At 36.4% G+C, this 18114-nt stretch overlaps 1 protein-coding gene across 2 annotated transcripts in view; it reads left to right on the top strand.

Moving 5' to 3' along the window:
- The first annotated feature begins 422 nt into the window (after positions 1-422).
- Positions 423-18114, top strand: part of LOC105386650 (dual specificity calcium/calmodulin-dependent 3',5'-cyclic nucleotide phosphodiesterase 1A) — a 146433-nt gene continuing 128741 nt past the window's right edge. The window contains exon 1 of one of the 2 annotated variants that reach the window (XM_048630297.1): positions 423-1082. In XM_048630297.1, coding sequence (XP_048486254.1) covers positions 824-1082 — 259 coding nt within the window. In that variant the 5' untranslated portion in view covers positions 423-823. The remainder of the gene's footprint in view (positions 1083-18114) is intronic. The other variant, XM_048630299.1, reaches the window with a different exon arrangement.

Below are 18114 nucleotides of genomic sequence, written 5' to 3'. Positions count from 1 at the left end.
GAAACTTTTACTGCCAGTCCCAATACAAAAAAATAACAGGTGATAGTTACTTTTATACGATTTTGACACATAAAAAGTTGCATTCTACCAAAATCGTATGAAAGTACCTATCTGTCAGCTATCGAAAGATAGTTATTGAAACTGGCAATTCGACTATAAAGGTTTGACGGTAAAAAAATGCGGATAGATTTTTGCATTGATTTTGTATGTGACACACTACATTTTTTGTCTTAATCTAAACAAAATCTTTAAAAGAAAGTAAGGTGCGGTAGAGGTAGTTTTATCTCGTTAGGAGTTTATTTGATGTTAGTTAAGAAACCTGACTGCCAAGCGACTTCTAAAAAAGGAGGATATAAATATGTATAATAAAATAAATAATAAAATTTATAACAAATATTATTTGCAAAGGCACTGTCTAGATATAATTAGGTCTGTGATCCTACCAAAGACGTACGTTTTCCCAGAAACGGGTTACAAGTTCTGTTTCAACAGCAAAATATAAACAACTTTCAGTTACAAGTACGAGCGAAAACTTTAAATTTAGAACTATCAATCGTTTTCTAAACATTCGAACTATTCAACTCACTCGGAACTTTGATCTCGGTTCGCACAGACGCATTTTAAACAGAAACCGTAACCTAATTGAGGTTAAACCTACGATACGGTGTCAATAAAAGCCATATAATTGCATTACTCTATCAAGCTCTTACAAACTAAATAGGTCCATTCATGATTGCAGTGAAGTGGTGTCAGTGAAAAGACATGTAGACTCGGTGAACTGTAAACAGTGTCAGAGTGTAAACGTACGAAAGTGATCGGAAAAATGAGTGAAAAACCGGCCGGTATCGATGGCAAGGGCAGTGAGTGCGGGCAAGTGGACGACGAGTCGCCGGATCTGCACTGCGACTTGTCGTTTGACGAGTTGAGGAACAGATTCGACGCTAGCGCCGCGGTGGCGAGGCGCGGCGTTTCTTCGAACCCGGCGACGCATGACAGTGCCATGCGCCAGGTGGTGAGCGGGAAGGTTTTCAAGAAGTGCAAGAGCGCTACGTTTCAAATAGATGGCGCCACTTACACTATAGGTAAGTTGAACATGATTTGTTAGTACAGTGAGATAAATGGATTAATACCACAGAAATATATAACATAGGAATGCTACGTTTCTTGTTTCTTAAAAAATACATTTGAACGGCGAGTGCAACTTTTTCACACTCTATACAGTTACTACTGTGTTGTTGACCGTACAGTTTATGGCTGGTGAATGTGGATGTAGAATTTCCATGTTGCGGTTAAGTCGCGGTGCGGGTGTTTGCTGAAATTTACGAGTCGCGTTTCAGTGTCAGGCTGTGAAACGTCACCGTAAATATTCAGGCTTTATTGCAACACAGACGTAAATCATAGCATTATAGGGAATTTACAGCTGAAATAAATTCATAAAACATGAATTTAGATTTAGACGTGTACCCTGCACGATTTTGTATCCAATATTATAAAAGCTTTACAAAACTTATGTATTGATATGATAATGTACTTGAAAATTGTACTTAGCTATAAAAATAACGCCAAAATTAGTTTACTTGTAAAGTTATACCTAGGTAATTTTAACATTATTATTTTCCCTAGAAGACATGTTTTACCAATGGAAGAAATTCTTAAAGGAAAGTCAAAGTACTTCAGCAAACCGGTGCGAGAAGCTTGTCGGAAACTTTCATACTATTCAAGTCGTCATTATAATTAAGTTCAGATATCTCACTACACTTTTAAAGTTACAGTTGACATCTTCAGATGAAGTGAAAAGCCAACTAACGCCACCAATGTAAAGAAAATGTTTAAAAATAAATTAAGCGTTTTTCTTCCACATTTCACGCCGTCTTCATGCTAATTTCAATTTTTAGAACCTAGGTACCTATGTACCATATATACTCAGTACTTACCTCGAATGTAGAAGTATATATGTAAAAAACGCTAAGTGATGTTACGCTAGTATAAGTACTTTATTCAATTCCTAACTCTTACATATACTTACCTACCTATTTAAGTACAGTAAGTATTTTTTTTACCATTCAGCCTGACCAGAAAAGGCTCCGCTGTTACAAACAAACTTTATCTTGTGTTTCGATAAAACAAATTGCCGGACCGCCTCTAAACGCTCCTTAGTCACGCGATGGTATATCGCACTTAGTACCTGAGTATAAGAGGAATGGCAAAAAGAACTGAAAACGTCCTGAAAATTCAGAATCTAGATTTTCAGCGCGCTTTATGGGTGGGAATACTAGAGTAATAACTAGGCTTAAGATCTCCAATAAACTGAACTAGAAATTTAACCTTTGTCCTGTAAAAAGGTTTTTCTATAAGCCAGTTTCAGTGTAACATTTTAATTCGCCTTACTTATGCACATAAAAAAATAAACAAACACTCACACCTTGTACTAAATGTACTCCCTTGCGGGGTAGGCAGATGTGCATTTCTGCACCCACTTTTCGCCAGTTATGTTAGTCCCATGTAATAGGGGGCGGGCCTATTGCCATTTTGTACATACTTATCAAAAATAACTTGTTATTATGTCGTATAATAACTTGTTATTATTCGTGATGTATATATATATATATATATATATATGTATATATACGTCTTTGCTGTTATGTGAAACTGCCTGAGCTTATCCATATAATATAAGTACTTACGTAGTAAGGGAGGCTAGCCCATTTATTTACGCGGAAGGAAAACCTTTCAACATCGTAGATCAACGTAATTATTGGGCTACGATGAATAGAATATACATTCTATAGATAAATACATACGTACGCGTTATTTAGATACACCTACAAACAAAACATTAAACAAATTATATATTTTTTGGTAAATAATTACAGTAACTTAATAAATAAGAATTAATTTAAGGTTATATGAAATGAAAAACGTTTAAATTACGACTTAAAAACAACCCAGTGACGGAATGAAACAATAACGTTTTCAACCCACCTAACTTCCGGAGACTTAGGGGTTATTGTCGATTTTCCATTCTATCCCTATCACTTTGTCATTGATTGCTTAGGAGTAGCTATGTCTTGTGAATGTGATTATTAAGCTCTATGAAAACCTGCGATCGTTGTCTCGTTCTAACCGAGTTCTTTATCTTCACTTCTTCGTACGGGTCCTGATAAATACGGCGGTGATTGGTGTAACGCGTATCCTTCCATAACCGACCCGTGCCGCGGAGACTGAGACGATATAGCTGTGCGAATACTCCTTGAATTCACCTAATTAGACAGTTCTTGCCAAAATCATCGTGATAGTGATAGATGCTTTAGTTTTACAGAATAAAGGTGCAGTGTTCAATGTCGGCTAAGTTCACGGCCACAATGGCCCTTCATAGCCTGTTTGCTTCAGGTTTTACAGTTTCAATCGATTGTGCAAACTGAACCGGCAATTCTGCAGTGAGCCTTGGTCCGAATGGACACACATACACTGTTGAACTTGCATACGACCAGTGTTGTTAGGCCCTGTCCGCACCGCGAATTTTTTTTCGCAATTCTGTAACACATTGAATACTACGAGTATAAGAGTACCTAACGGCCAAAAAATAAATGATTACACGTTCGTCTCAGCCGGGATCTGCAAAGAAAGACAGGGCCTTAAGGGCCCGTACAGGGTGACGTGCCGCGCCAATTTTGGGTTTTCAATGCTCTTCACACAGCACACGCAGTGACACGCACACATGTAAGTTTGCACAGTGGGTCGATAAACTTTTACTCGCCAACTTTATTGACAATTATCTTCAAGTACATTTTGGGTGATTTTAGGGTAAGTAAGTATAATTCTTACTTACACTGGTAGGCACCAGGAAAGAGTAGAAATTAATAGGGGTGCCACTTTACTCTATACTCGGAACCCGATTAGCTTTCTCAAACAAATGTGGTATTTACTTGTAGAAAGGTAACTAAAAGTATTAAAGTGTAGATAATAAGTTTCGGGCATCCTCCAGCCAACTGAACCCCGACGACAAAGCAAAGTAAATACATAGTGTCGCAAAAGGGCTATACTAAGCCAAAAGGGGATGACTCAAGGGGTCATTCTGAACAACTTTTGTTCTACGAGATTTGCAAATTCGCGAAAAAAAATATTCGTTTTCCATGGTAAAAAGTCACATGTCCAACAAAGTTTCTATGAAAAAGGTTTTTTTTTGTTAATTTCCAAAACTTGTAGAGCAAAAGTTCAGAATGACCCCCTGTCTTACTCCTTTTTACCCGACTGCCGAAGGAGGAGGGTAATGTTTTTTGATTGTATGTATGTATATATGTATGTTTGTCTGTTTCTTTGTTCCCTCCTGTAGCCTAAACGGCTTGATAGATTTTGATGTATGAGGTATTGTTAGAAGCGTATTGATGGCGCGATGGCTATAGGCTATGTGACGTTCCATTAAAATGTACACACGGAAACGTCAAATGGTTGGCAGGGCACACTAACTTAGTGTATGTGTGTGTGTGTCGGCGTCGTCGACGTCAACGTAATTATTTAGTTCTCGGCACCAACACACGGATATTGTAAACATGTAGTTGTGCCAGTGACAATGATTCATGATATGAAGCAAAATTTTGCCGGGAATTGTAACAGATTGAATGGCTCAGTTGGTATGATACAAGACTGACTTAAACCGAGACGGTGTGGTTCAAATCCCGTTGAACCTTAATGATTCCTTTTTTGTTTTTTTAATACATTTAATTTATCTTTCAAGATGGTTAATAATAGTATTGTAGTACATACGAATAAAAGCAACACAGAAAGTAAATGAAACAAGTTACTAAGCGTTAAAATTACCATTTTTTTTAAACTTTAAGGATGTTACTTTTTTGTTTTTTTTTCGTTATAAAACATAGTTCTAGTTTATATTATTAAGGAAAATTTTCAATTTGCAGTTTTAAATCATAATAATCATCAGACAGTAAGTAAAATAAAAGAATTAAGTAAAATAAGAATACCCAATAGTGGACTCGAACTCACGACCTATGTTTCATAAGTCTAACATTCTACCAATGAGCTACGAAGTGTATAGACACAGGTCTTGAAATTTTGCTTCACATCAATTTTATAACTAACTATTTAAATTACACGACCGGTTGATATGTTTATGTCACAGCTGGTGTTCGGGCGTTTGCCTACGCGCAAACTCGTTTGTGCTGTTGTGTGTGTGTGCGGTTTGTTACTGGTGTATAAACCGCACACATAGACCACGTTAGTGTGCACACATACACTACGTTAGTGTGCCCTGCCGACCATTTGACGTTGCCGTGTGTACATAGCGCCCTCTTGAGGACATAACGTGATGATCGAAAAAATAATAATTCAACTTTGCCGTGTAAGGTATCAAATGAAAGGACTTGATTTTCACATTACAAAAATATGCATATTGAAGGTATTTAAATAACAACACCAAAATTATTGAAATAAAAAATGATCATGAACTACCTACCGACGTAAAATTTCATAAAATAAAAACAACTAAAAAGTTACAAATAAAAAAATACAATTATAAAAAACTAAAAACCTGACTGTACGCTAAAAACATGAAAACGAGTCCCAATGTTAATGGAAAGTATCGCAGGCGGGGACCAACTTGACCGCCACTCAAGGCCGTTTTCTAAGTAACATTCAGCTAAATGGTGAACCCTCTGCTGGTATAATTTGTTTATATACCGCTTTTTCAATACCTGTAAGTACATTTTTTGGCAGCATAATATTTTTACTTAATTTTAGGGTTTCGAACGTCAAAAGAAAAAAAGCAACCGTTATAGGATCTCTTTGTTGTCCGTCTGTCTGACTGACTGTCTGTCACCGCCCTTTTTCTCAGAAACGGGTAAAGATATCAAGCTTATATTTCGCATAGATGGGGAGTACCCCAAAAAAAATATTATGGTACTCCCTGTCCCACACAAGTAAATTGGGGCTTATATTTTTTCCAGTTATTTTGATGTGTATCCTTTTTTTTTCTTTGTTGTTTTGTATAAGTATGTGTTTCTTTTCTTTAAATCTGTATTTTTTTTGTTGTTGCTGTCTATGTGTCGAAAAAATGGATCTTTATCTTCAAATCACGCCATCTATCGTTTGTTTTTTTTGTGGCTACTGTCTATAGAAGAAATTCCGTCATAGACAATTTTACGTTACGAATTTATTTTTATTTATTTTTACATTTTCGTGGAGAATCAACAGCATTTTGTTAATAAATAATTATTACTTATGAACACATAACAACTTGATGCCATTAACAGAATGAACTTAGTAAACCCAGTAAACCTAACACATCCAGAGGAAAAACAAAATCTCTTTCTCTCTCTCTGAAAAACATACTTAATAGCCCAAACTCGATGCTTTTAGCTATTAACATCTTTGAAATAAAATTGAGCCACCACCGTGTTACTGCCCTGATCAGATCCTCACGAGACCATACCTCAACCAGCACCAAGAGACTGTATTTTTGATCCCTAACCTAATGTTCGTGCGTATTGTCATCACTTAGATCCATTCGCTATATTCCTGCTCCTCATCAGACCTTTACGAGACTGTAATATCACGAGAATATTGCACACTATCTAATTTAATTTAATGTATTGAATATACTGGAAGAATTATGCTTCCTCAATTTCAAATCAAATTATGTTGGTGTCATAAAAGTTGAAAAAGTGCAATGACAACCAATGTGCAGTGATTTTGTATCTGTACACGATAAGATCGCGAGCTGTCAGTGCTGCCTAAACCGACGTGACCCTTCTTTGGAGGCCAGCGGCCAACTGAGTCAAACGTCACTTGTGTTTATGATTTTATAACACAGAAAGCCGCCATAGATATTTGTATGAAGATTTGAGGGAAAAAAATTGCTCAAGTTTGGGATTAATTTACACAAAATAAGTGTGTGTTTATTAAAAAACAAGGTATTTAGCGCCTAGTCCAAGCCTTTAACTTTATAATATGATAAAAATCATATGAAAATTCTTTATAATTACGACACAGTTGTTACAATACGGGAGTGTGATTGACTGGTTTTTCTTGATATTCTGAAATTAATTTACAGTTATCCATAATCATTTACTTAAATTCGAATGATTCAGCACCTAGCTAGACTCTTCAACTACCTGTGTGATTTTTTTCAAGGCTGTAGAGCATCATTTACTACCTAATTCTATGACAATGCCAACCCTCGATTCCCTATTGCAGACCCTTAAAGCGTCATCTTTCAATTATGGCTGTTTTTTTATCTGTCAACTGCTGGACGTAGGGTTCTCCCAAAGCACGCCACTGGATACGATATATAGCTCCGTACCGGCCACCTTTCTCAAGTCGCCACCCCATCTAGCCGGAGGGCGCCCCACACTTTACAAAAACTCCAAACCTAATCGTACACTAAGGATGCATAAAATTTACACGTACCGAAGCGAAAATGGGGGAAATGACGTCACTAATGTAACGTCGAAGTCTCTGGAGACATTTAATATTCCTGTCGTGGACGCCCCCTTTCTCTCTTTAGAGGGAATATAAATCTTTTTCAGACGAACTGTGCGGTTGTGAATATAGTTACGTAAATATAAAAAGTTATGTTCATGAAGATGCGAAATTATTGATTTTCTGAATTTCAAGGCGTCTAATAAGTATAGACATCCTAGGTACTTTACAACCCTACACTTTGGCCCTTTGCCACCGAACAAACATTATAAAAAAGGTGTCTCCCTAGGTATTGAAAAAAATTAACAAACGAGAGATTTTAGTCAACAAAGTTAGGCACAAGGAAAAATGAGGTTCTACGTTTAGGGGGTATAGTTGTATCTGTGACTATTTGAGTCTTCTAGGTATGTTTTATACCATGTTTTATCATATTTGATGCTAACGTTTAAAGTTAAGTTTAACGTTTAAGTTACAGGATTTTCTTACTAAATTATGTGATATTCATTTAGCTACCTTATAAATTTACTTAAGTATTGTTTATTTATTTATGGACAATTTTATTTCACACAATTTTATAAGTATATAAATTTTGATTCAATTTCTACCCCCAATTTGCTGTGAATAATACGACTGTAACTGTAAGTACACGTGAAAAGAATGAGAAAGGACAGAAGTGCCAATCGCAAGTAAATAAATATAAATATATGTGGGGACATCTCACACACGGCCATCCGACCCCAAGCTAGGCAGAACCTGTGTTATGGGTGTCGGACAACTGATATATCTACACAAATACATAGATAGATAGATACTAAATATAAATATCAACACCCAAGACCCGAGTACAAATATCTGTCTTTAAACAAATATCTGCCCCAGCCGGGAATCGAACCCGGGACCTTCGGCATAGCAGTCAGGGCCACTAACCACTACGCCATTCGGTCGTCAGTAATAATAGTAAGTACTTATTAGTATTTGCCACCCTCTTTAAGGTCCAAGTTAATAGCCCCTCTAAGTAATAGACGGCCGTTTTTATCAGCAACTGAAAGTTTCTGGCCTCTTATGTACTTTTAGCGGTTTTCTTCAAATTAGGTTTTATTTTTCGTGAATTTTTTTTTTATCTGTTACTTAGTTGGTATTTTAAATCACTTTTACGCAGGGTTTTGTACACGGTAGTATGGAATCGTATAAATCGACAGGGGTTTTGTATAAAATATTCATGTGACAAAAAACAAACATGGTATCATAAAACATAACAACGTTTTTTTCAACATGTACCTACCTAGTATAATTTTAAACTTGTATAACGCTTATTATGGCATTAATTTCACTTTGTTATTAAATTACAAGAATTATTTCGGTGGTTTCTAAGAAGTTATTGTTCTGAGGGAATTCAATATTCAGCCGAGCAAATGAGCGCTTATTATTGAGTTCTTTGCGACATAACAATAACAATTTGCAGTACTTTAACACGAAGCTCGTTAAACCAATCGCATTGTTATTTTAACAATAATTCAAACAAGAAGAGCGCTTGAACAGTTTCATTTGCCTGGTACCTAATTGTTACTCTTTAATGATATTTGAGGAATTAATTTAATACAAATATTTAAAGACTAAAAACTTCCATTAAAATGAAAAAAAAAAAACTTCATCTGAACGTAGATTTTTGCATAGGGCTCGAAATCAACTGAAAATTTCTTCCTCTCCCACTATTGAAATGAATACATGGACTTAGCATCGACCCTGTATAACAGGTACACATCTAAAACATTTAATAGTAGATACTTAATAGCTATAATCTATCTATCAAACAAAGTAATACTTACTACAAACCGAAAATGGAATAAAATAATCATATTCCAAACAACTCTATCAGACCTTTCACAGATCTACCTCACCAAACATTTCCACGCACAACTTGTACGCATGTAAAGTTCCAATGAAAAGGCTCCATCATTACCAATTACCCACTCCACATGGAGGTGTCAGGGTCCCGGAGATTTTGGGAATCAGGCCCCGCTACCTGTGGCGGCCTCACACAGCAGTCGCGCGCAGGCTCTCACGCGGAACGGTCGCGTGGCCATGCCGCCCTGAACCGCAGCCACCCTAGCCACCGCGGGCCACTGGCTGGAAAAAAACACACCAAAAAATTAAAAAAAAAACGTGATTGACAGGTGATGCCAGTTGACGTTTGTTGACGTGCCGCGTAACTCGCAAATCTAATTTGGGGACCACCTGTTGATGTCGCGATTTGCCAAACTCGCCGCTTGGCTGTGACATCACGGTCTGTTTACCATGGGGGGCCACCCCCCCAAGACCAATATGACGCAATGGTTTTACGATCACCCCGCGAGCGTAACAATGATGGCGGAAAAACAACCGTCTTGTGTGATAATAGATTTCCGCGTTTTCACCTGGCCATTTCCCCGCGGCTGTGCAGTTATTTAATGTTTGTTTCGTTTTGAAAAATGTGAGGCATCGTTTTGAAGCACGCGGGCACTGGTTAAAAACAATGAGAGCCATAAATTAAATTGTTAAAGTACTAAATGCGCTAAAATGGACGCGAGTAATTAGCGAATAACAAAGAATTGTTGGATTCATTATTTTTCAAGTTGGTCGGTACAAAGAGACCCTTGTTAGAGCGCGGGCGAACGAACGATCGTATTATTTCTGATTCGGTTATTTTCGGGGAAATATTTTTTACTTCTCTAACAAGAATGTTTTTTACTCAACCCAAGACAAAGCCGAAAAACTCGTGTTAAGTTAAGACCCTTGATTATTATAAGGGACGCTTTGTGATGAAAGTATCATAATTTCTAACCAAATTCCCTTCTTTGTAGATGGGATTTTCCATCCTAAAAATATGTTGAAACCTTTTTTCTTAACTTAGGTATTTAGATTAAACAAGTTTTAATACAAGTTCACGCAACTATCTCAAAGTATAACGTAATTTGTCTGAAACATTGACATTATAATTTAAATTTTTAGATACCTTAATAATCTCAATGGTTTACATAATTATACTTAGTAACATTATTCCAAGTAACATATTATTTTAATCATACTTTATTATATTATGAGTATGATAAATAATTGATAATGCAACGTAATACCAACATTCATAATAATTATATAACTACCTACCTACATAACTTGATTCTATGTGGAATTGTAGATACCATCATTCATTTGTTTACATTTGCCTTTACGTACACCATTAGCCATTAGAGAAATGAGCTCAACGGCCTTAGAAATTAAAATTCATAATTGTATAACCGACCGGATCATAGTGACAATAAACCCAACTTTATTGCAGAACAACTGGGTTAAGTGACAATCTGTGAATGGATTTTGTAATTATGCGTCTTTTGTCTAGTATACAATACACTATGTATGTATGTATGGTTATGTGAGATACCTATGTCGGATACTATTCATAGTTACTTGATTGTTATAAATAAAATTTACAGATATACCTAGATAGGTATAAAAAAAAGTAGTTATCGTTAGGTAATCAACTATATTGCAAGGCAATTTTCAGAAATAAAACCGTTTACGTTCAATTTGGAAAATGGTTTTAATTTAAAAAAGTGACGGTAGTAATAAAATTTGCGTTGCGTTTTGTACAATTTTCTAAATTAACAGCCAAACTTTTTAAATGTTGCTCTAAACAATACTTCATAGATTTTATCAATTAATTAATCCAAAAAGCTGTAGCAAAATAATTGATCAACATGTGAAAATTCAATTAACTCGACATATCAATCAAACGGAACCGAAACAGTGTTTCGCAAACATATCTTACTCAATACTAGTCAAGACCCAAGATCAGTCCACCAACTGGTTTAGTGACGTGTTAGTTATAAACCGACAGAACTGTCACCTAAAGTGACAAAACAACAGTGAAGTGAAGTGACAGAACCGTCACGGCGACAAGACAACAGTGAAGTGAAGTGACAGAACCGTCACCTAAAGTGACACCAACAGCGAAGTGAAGTGACAGAACCTTCACCTAAAGTGACAAAACAACAGTGAAGTGACAGTGAGGTAACGTGATGCAATAGTGTCATGATGCGGCGCGGCAAAGTGTTGCTAGACGGCAGCAGGCAGGGCTCCATCGACGGGGCGAGTGTGAGTGCTGACAAGGAGCTGGTCCACAAGTGCCACAGTGACCCCGGCGGGGGGCAGGCGCTGGGCGCGGTGCCGAGGACCCTCAGGCATAGGTCCGCGTCGGGGGCGCCGAGGAAATGCGTCCTCACGCTGGACGGATACTCGTATGTTATAGGTGTGTACTTTTTAAATGGGTATTATTATTTCTAACCCTTGGCGAAGAAAAGACAGAAACTGGAAGAGATTTCCTTTAGGCGATAAGTCCGCCTTTGTATATGCCTTTTCTAGTTAAGTAACACATCTCTACATATTATTTATTGTACCTAGGTAAATTGTAAACAATAAAGCGTGTAAATAAATATAATTTAATCAGCGTATGATGTTAAAACCCGGCCTGACTTTTGGCGCCTGTTAGCTCATTATAAATTAATAGGGTCACAGAGGGCTTAAGTTTAAAAAGTAATTAATGAAGGTAGAGAACGGGCTAAAATTCATTTTTACCCCAATATTTTTTTAATGTTATGTAACAACAATGTTTTAACATTAATTTAATCGGTGAACTTTTATAATATTCTTGGAATTGTTCGAATTGGCGAGGCAACAAGCATATACTTGTAACTTTATGTCACAAAATCTGTGACAATACCTTCCATATAAGTACATTTTTCTACACGTACCTATTTTTTAATACTTAGTCAGATAAAAATTATCTGAGAATGGATGGAGTGATGGCGCCAATTTTATTCCTTAGATAACATTCATCTGACCATTAAAAAATCTGCCCTAAGTGATCTGCGTAGGAAGTGCGAGTTTTTATTCCGTTCGAGTAACGAGTAGATAAATAGGTACAATTTTTAATGGAACGAGTGACGTGACCAACAAATTGTGTATGAAAGATAAAAAGCGACCTTCTACCTTTTGTTTTACCCTTTCACTGCACCCCGGCACAGCACCAACTTTTCCAGTCTTTGTCTCAACTTCATTGATCAATGTCGAAACTTTCGCCCAACAGTAGCGGGGAATTTTGTTGAGGTACATACAATGTCTTGTCTTGTATGGGAACCGTTTGAAATTGGACAGTGTGGTCCGCTCGCTAGTATTCGCTAATATTCACTGTTTTACGGTAAAGGTCTAATTTAACATGATTAAAATTTTATTTCAATTTAAAACTGTTTACCGAAAATCTGTTATTTTAGATCACTGCTCCGAATTAAACTAATAGGATGAGTATACCCAAGTAATCCTAGACAGCAAACCAATGTTTCAATATTTTGAACCATGAAAGCAAAATTAGATCTACATTTACGCTGCCATGTTTTTTTCACTGCGTTGAAGGGTGGTGCTTATTCAAGAATAAATCCAAGCAGGTACACAGTCGGTACAGTCGAGGGATGAAATGGTGCGCCAGTTTTCATATTAATTCCTTTGACTCACGCGATCATAATAATATACCTACCTTTTGTGCGGATCTTCTCACGCGTTCATTAGCTGCTTGCGACTTTAGGGATATTATTTAAAACGTATATTTCTGTAGGTAGGTATATTTTGGGGATCAAATTAAAAAGGTACTTACGGAATGATTTCTATAAGCCACTTTCTTATGATAAAATTTTTTTTTGAGTACCAAACCCCATCATCAAGTTCTTTTTCTTATCATTTTCGCTAATTTTCTTTAACTTCATACGGTTCTACCGCTGAAATATTTAATTATACCTACCATACAAAACAAATGTATTCATATCCATTCACAAATAACAACTCTAGAGCGCACCATACATCGTACATTAAAAAAAACACACAGACAAATTGCAAACTTCTCCTTTTTTCTTAATTCACTGACATACTATGACTACTAGGTACACGGGAGCCTCGTTAGTGCTAGACACAAAGTTAGTCGAGGACTCACTAATTATCAGACATCAGAAATTGGGTGCACTATGTCACAGTGTGCCTTTTGAATCCAATCTTTAGGAAACATCCGATGAATGAGACATTTAGGTCTCATCTCACTCACAGGCCCAGTGTAATCACAACGTTGCATTCGGCTTTGAAAGCGGCCATCTAGGTATCGTTGTGTCTTCTATTTTCTTCTTTGGACATGGAGGAATTGGAAGATACAGTCAGCTGCATAAGTACCATTGTACCTTGTCAAACTAGCTACATAACAAACTGAAAAGTCTACATGAAAAAGTTCCGCCTGCCATTACCATTCCATATGTCACTGCAACTTTTTCCTTGCTCGCGAGTGTAGTAGCCGTATCAGAAATCCAAACCTCGGTTTATCTAAACCTGTGGCGTCACATTTTACGGTGTAACAATTTTACTACCACACTTAGCATTTATCAGTGGACACAATGATATCGATATCAGTGACGTCATAATTGGAGCAAGCCGATAAGTGCTCTGTATCAGATAATGTTGATGTATGGATAATCGATTGTGTATGTTTGTTGGTAACCGAGTACAATGTACATATATGCAATATACGTACACACACACACGGCGTTAAGGACGTAGGATGTGAAAATCTCTCGCACATCTGTAGGCTTAGTCTAGCTTGACAAAAACGAACGAACAAGAACTGTTATTATATCATTCGGTACGTTTAATAAAACGAGCTAGAGTGACCCTACTGGGCTGTAAACCCTAATACTAATATCCGCTACGTAGTAAAGGAGCAAGATGAAGCTAACTAAACCTATTTTAGACGAGCCCAGATCAGAGAAACGCACACTTCCGGCGTATACACGGAGTAAGAATATCAGTGCCGTACTGTCAGACTCTTATAGGCTGCGTCTTCAGTAGGTAGTACTTGAGTGTAGTAATAGGTATACAGTTTCCCTTCTGGGTACACAGACAGTCAGGGTAATGCCGAGAATCTCAGGTTGTTAAGGACTTCACCATTTATGTTTAAGCCGATTCAATTGTCTGAAAATGTGTTCCAATTGGGCCGTAAATAGGTTAGGCGAGATTGGGTCATCCTGTTGGACTTCTCTATGTATTACAAATGGTTCTCCTTTTCTCGCAAGGTTTACAATTCTCTTACTATCTCTACAGTACTCTACACCCTGTTCATACAATGGCTGCCACAACGATTCGATGTCGAATAGAGTCGAAAGCTTTGCTGTAGTCGATAAAAGCAATGTAATGTATGAGGCCCGATTAAAACATTACGGGATCATGTCACTCACGAACAGGAGAAAACTATGAGATCTTACGTTCTTGCATGGTCTCCTTAGGAACAGAATCAACTGCCCTCAGCTATTAAGTAGTGTTGAAATAACTGTCCCCAATAGGTTGCCCAGATCCAACGTGTACAAGTTATTTAGGCAGCGTCCTTGCAAGCCGAACCTGGGCAGTAACTTTCCTCTGTTTAGAATTAAACAAATCTATAATGCATTACCTAAAAGACAATTTGACATATTTCACGATGCGTTAAGGTCCTTCAAAGTTAATTTTAAAAAGCACATTAACACCACTTAATTTCCATTTCTAAGTTGCTTAAATTGTTTGTTTATTAATACCCAAATTGTTAATTTCATTGTTTATTCCTAAAGTTTACTAATGTTATTATTAGTTAGTAGTTATCACTTAACTTAGTAAAATGTTTCTTCATTATAAAGATAGCTGTAAGTACCTATAATTAAGTGAACACTTTATTAAGTATTTTATTTATGTAGCCTTGATGTATGTAACAAGTGTATCATTTGTTGGTCGTCAAATAAATAAATAAATAAATAAATTTTAATGTAGAGATTTTTATTCTACCCCGTGCATTTCTCAATCGGTTGTGTGATGGTGAATTGTGGTCTGTGGTAGAGTAGATTTTCGAAATCAAGTCTGTTCTCTAGTCTGTTTACTGTCGATTGCTTTGCTCATCTTTTTCAACAGTAGAGTTGCAAATACTTTGTAGGTATACTGTTTGTTGTAGAGTTATCAACTGAAGTTGTGTAGAATCATAAAGCCGCGTACACACCGGGCCAACGAACGCCAACGAACGTTTTTCGTTGGCCTTCGTTTCTGCAATCTGCCCTGTATTATGTGTGTTAATATCCATCGTTGGGATAACCGTTGGCGTTCGTTGGGCGTTCGTTGGCCCGGTGTGTACGCAGCTTAAGATCTTCTTTTTTGTAAAAGGGGTTATGATCGATAATCCCCAGTCTTTCGAAATCTCATCCAATATTTTGATTTAAGAATTAATTAGTAATGAACAAATAACTACTGACCAATCAGAGAGTATGTTTATATCCCTACAGAACACAACCAATTAGCGATTGAACTCCGCTGCGCGTGATCATAAATCGGTGTGACCAACCATTCACCTTCGTCCAGACAGCATCGGCTTAGCCAATTAGCTTCCAGCCCGATCTTGTTATCTTGAATCTAATGAACCTCTTTAGTCGTGTGTTACCCTAGTACCTAGCAACAGAGCTTTCTAGTTTAATCTAGGTTACTTTGTGGATAAAATCCACTACTTTAGATGATGTGTCGTAGATAGATACTTTTTAAGTTTAATGTTAAGAGACCTTAGACAAGTAATAAATAGTGGCTGAATGAGGAAGGCCGGAACAGAGTGTTCTGGCGGTCCTTGAGAGAGATATATATTACGTGTGTATGATTGCACCATATCATAGTTTCTACGTATGTACCTACTCGATAAGGTTATTAAAATTCTTAGTACTAAACACCACCGAATAAAAAAATTGTATATTATATTGTTGCATTCAAAACAACCGGTAAACACCAAACGAGTGGTTCAATGTATCTGTGTCTAAATAATGAAATTGTCAATTCACCCGATCTTCTGTGTTGACCTAAAACTGGTGCGAAATGTCAGCGAAAGGTCACAGTTGGTTGTGTTGTGGCCAATGGCACTTCACCGCCCGTGCTCATTGCTAATTGGACTCTTTGGGCTAGGTAATAATAATTATTTTTGAACAACTGAGTAATTACTAGAAAAGGGTGGGTATACTGGGTACAGCTTCATTAAAATTAATGTAGTGGTATTCTATTGTTTGTTGAAATAAAGGTGTTTAGATGATCGTATGTGAAACGTGGTTCTTTCTTACCTCATAATAAAATAATATAAAGTATGCTGATGCAGTAAAATTGCTCAGTAAACCATTTCTAACAGTTTTGAAATTTAAGGTTGAGGCCTAAATCGTTTAGTCTAGAAAAAAGTTATCGTAAAAAAACTCATTTTCGCCCCGGAAACTCCTCAGGAAAATATTTTATGACACTCCGTAGCTCCAGGGCACCTGCTAATGTAATAAAAAAACATAAGTATACCTACCTTATGTTTACCAAAAATTTAAACAAACATACAACACCATAAATGTTTATTTCCTCACTAATTAAAATCAAACACTGATGTAAATGTATTATTACCTACACAGCTAATACATTATTTACTTATCTCTAATTTAAAAAAAAATTGTTGTGCTTTCATACTGTAACCTACGTACATAACTGTACATATTATTTTTTATTTTATTAATATTACCTATCTCTATTGTGATGAATAAAAGGTTCTTTGGAAGAAATCGCTGTAAGTGATAAAACAGCCTCGTACTCTGTACCCTCAATAAGTTACAACTTGTTAATTTTCTTTTTCTTTTTGGGGTACAAATAAAGACTATTCTATCTATTTATTTCCTTCTCGAAGATTTGGAGCGTAAAATTATTCTTGTTTCATAATTAAAATGAGATTCGGGATGATAATTACTGGAGATTCAATTAATTAGGCTCCGTTATTGGGCGAGCACTTTGTGAAGGTAAGTATTGATTTATTAGTACAATGAAGCTATACTTACCAAACATTCAATATAGCGATATACACTTGGGGGCAATGAAATGTTTCCACTTACAAAATGTTGATACCAAATGACCCCAACATTTTTAAACTACTTTAATTTAGATTTTTATTAAAAATATACGCTGTTAACCCTTAATAAGGCAAGGGGAAATTATTTCCCACCACGGTGTTTTATTTTTAAAGTAAAATATTATCGACAAATTATTTGCAGTGAACGAATGAAAGAGACCACAAATTTTTTGGACTTTTTTTTTCTTTTCCTGGCAACACTTTTTGCTTCATGGCAACCCTTGACTTTTTTTTAAATGTCAAAGTGTCAGTGGCAAAATTTCGAGTAAACGAGCGTTGATTTTTGTGACGATCCGAAGTAAAAACGAGTTTTTGTTCTACAAAAAATCCTGTAAGTACAATTTGATTGCTATATCTGGTAAAAGATCTATTCTGAAGCTGTTTTATGTGTTTTCCAATGCAATGTAAACAAACCATAACCTCAAAAAATGCAAATTTATAGGTGGGAAATTATTTCCCCTTGCCTGATAAGGTCATGATTTTTTTTTATGGCTTACTAGCTATTGCACCCGACTTCGTTTGAATTTATTTTTGTTTTATGTTTTTGCGGATGGTTTTCAGAACATTTTTTTTTGGTGGCAAGCTCTTGCATTTATTATTCATCTCACCTGTTTATTTCTTTTATTTATTCGTTTTAACGGCACATGCAAGTTTCCCCTTTTCTTTCTCTGTCGCACGCTTTTTTC

The sequence above is a fragment of the Plutella xylostella genome, chromosome 4 (assembly GCF_932276165.1).
Source record: "Plutella xylostella chromosome 4, ilPluXylo3.1, whole genome shotgun sequence".
NCBI lineage: Eukaryota > Metazoa > Arthropoda > Insecta > Lepidoptera > Plutellidae > Plutella > Plutella xylostella.
Note: the sequence above shows the minus strand (reverse complement) of the source record. Positions and strands in the feature narration are given on the sequence as shown.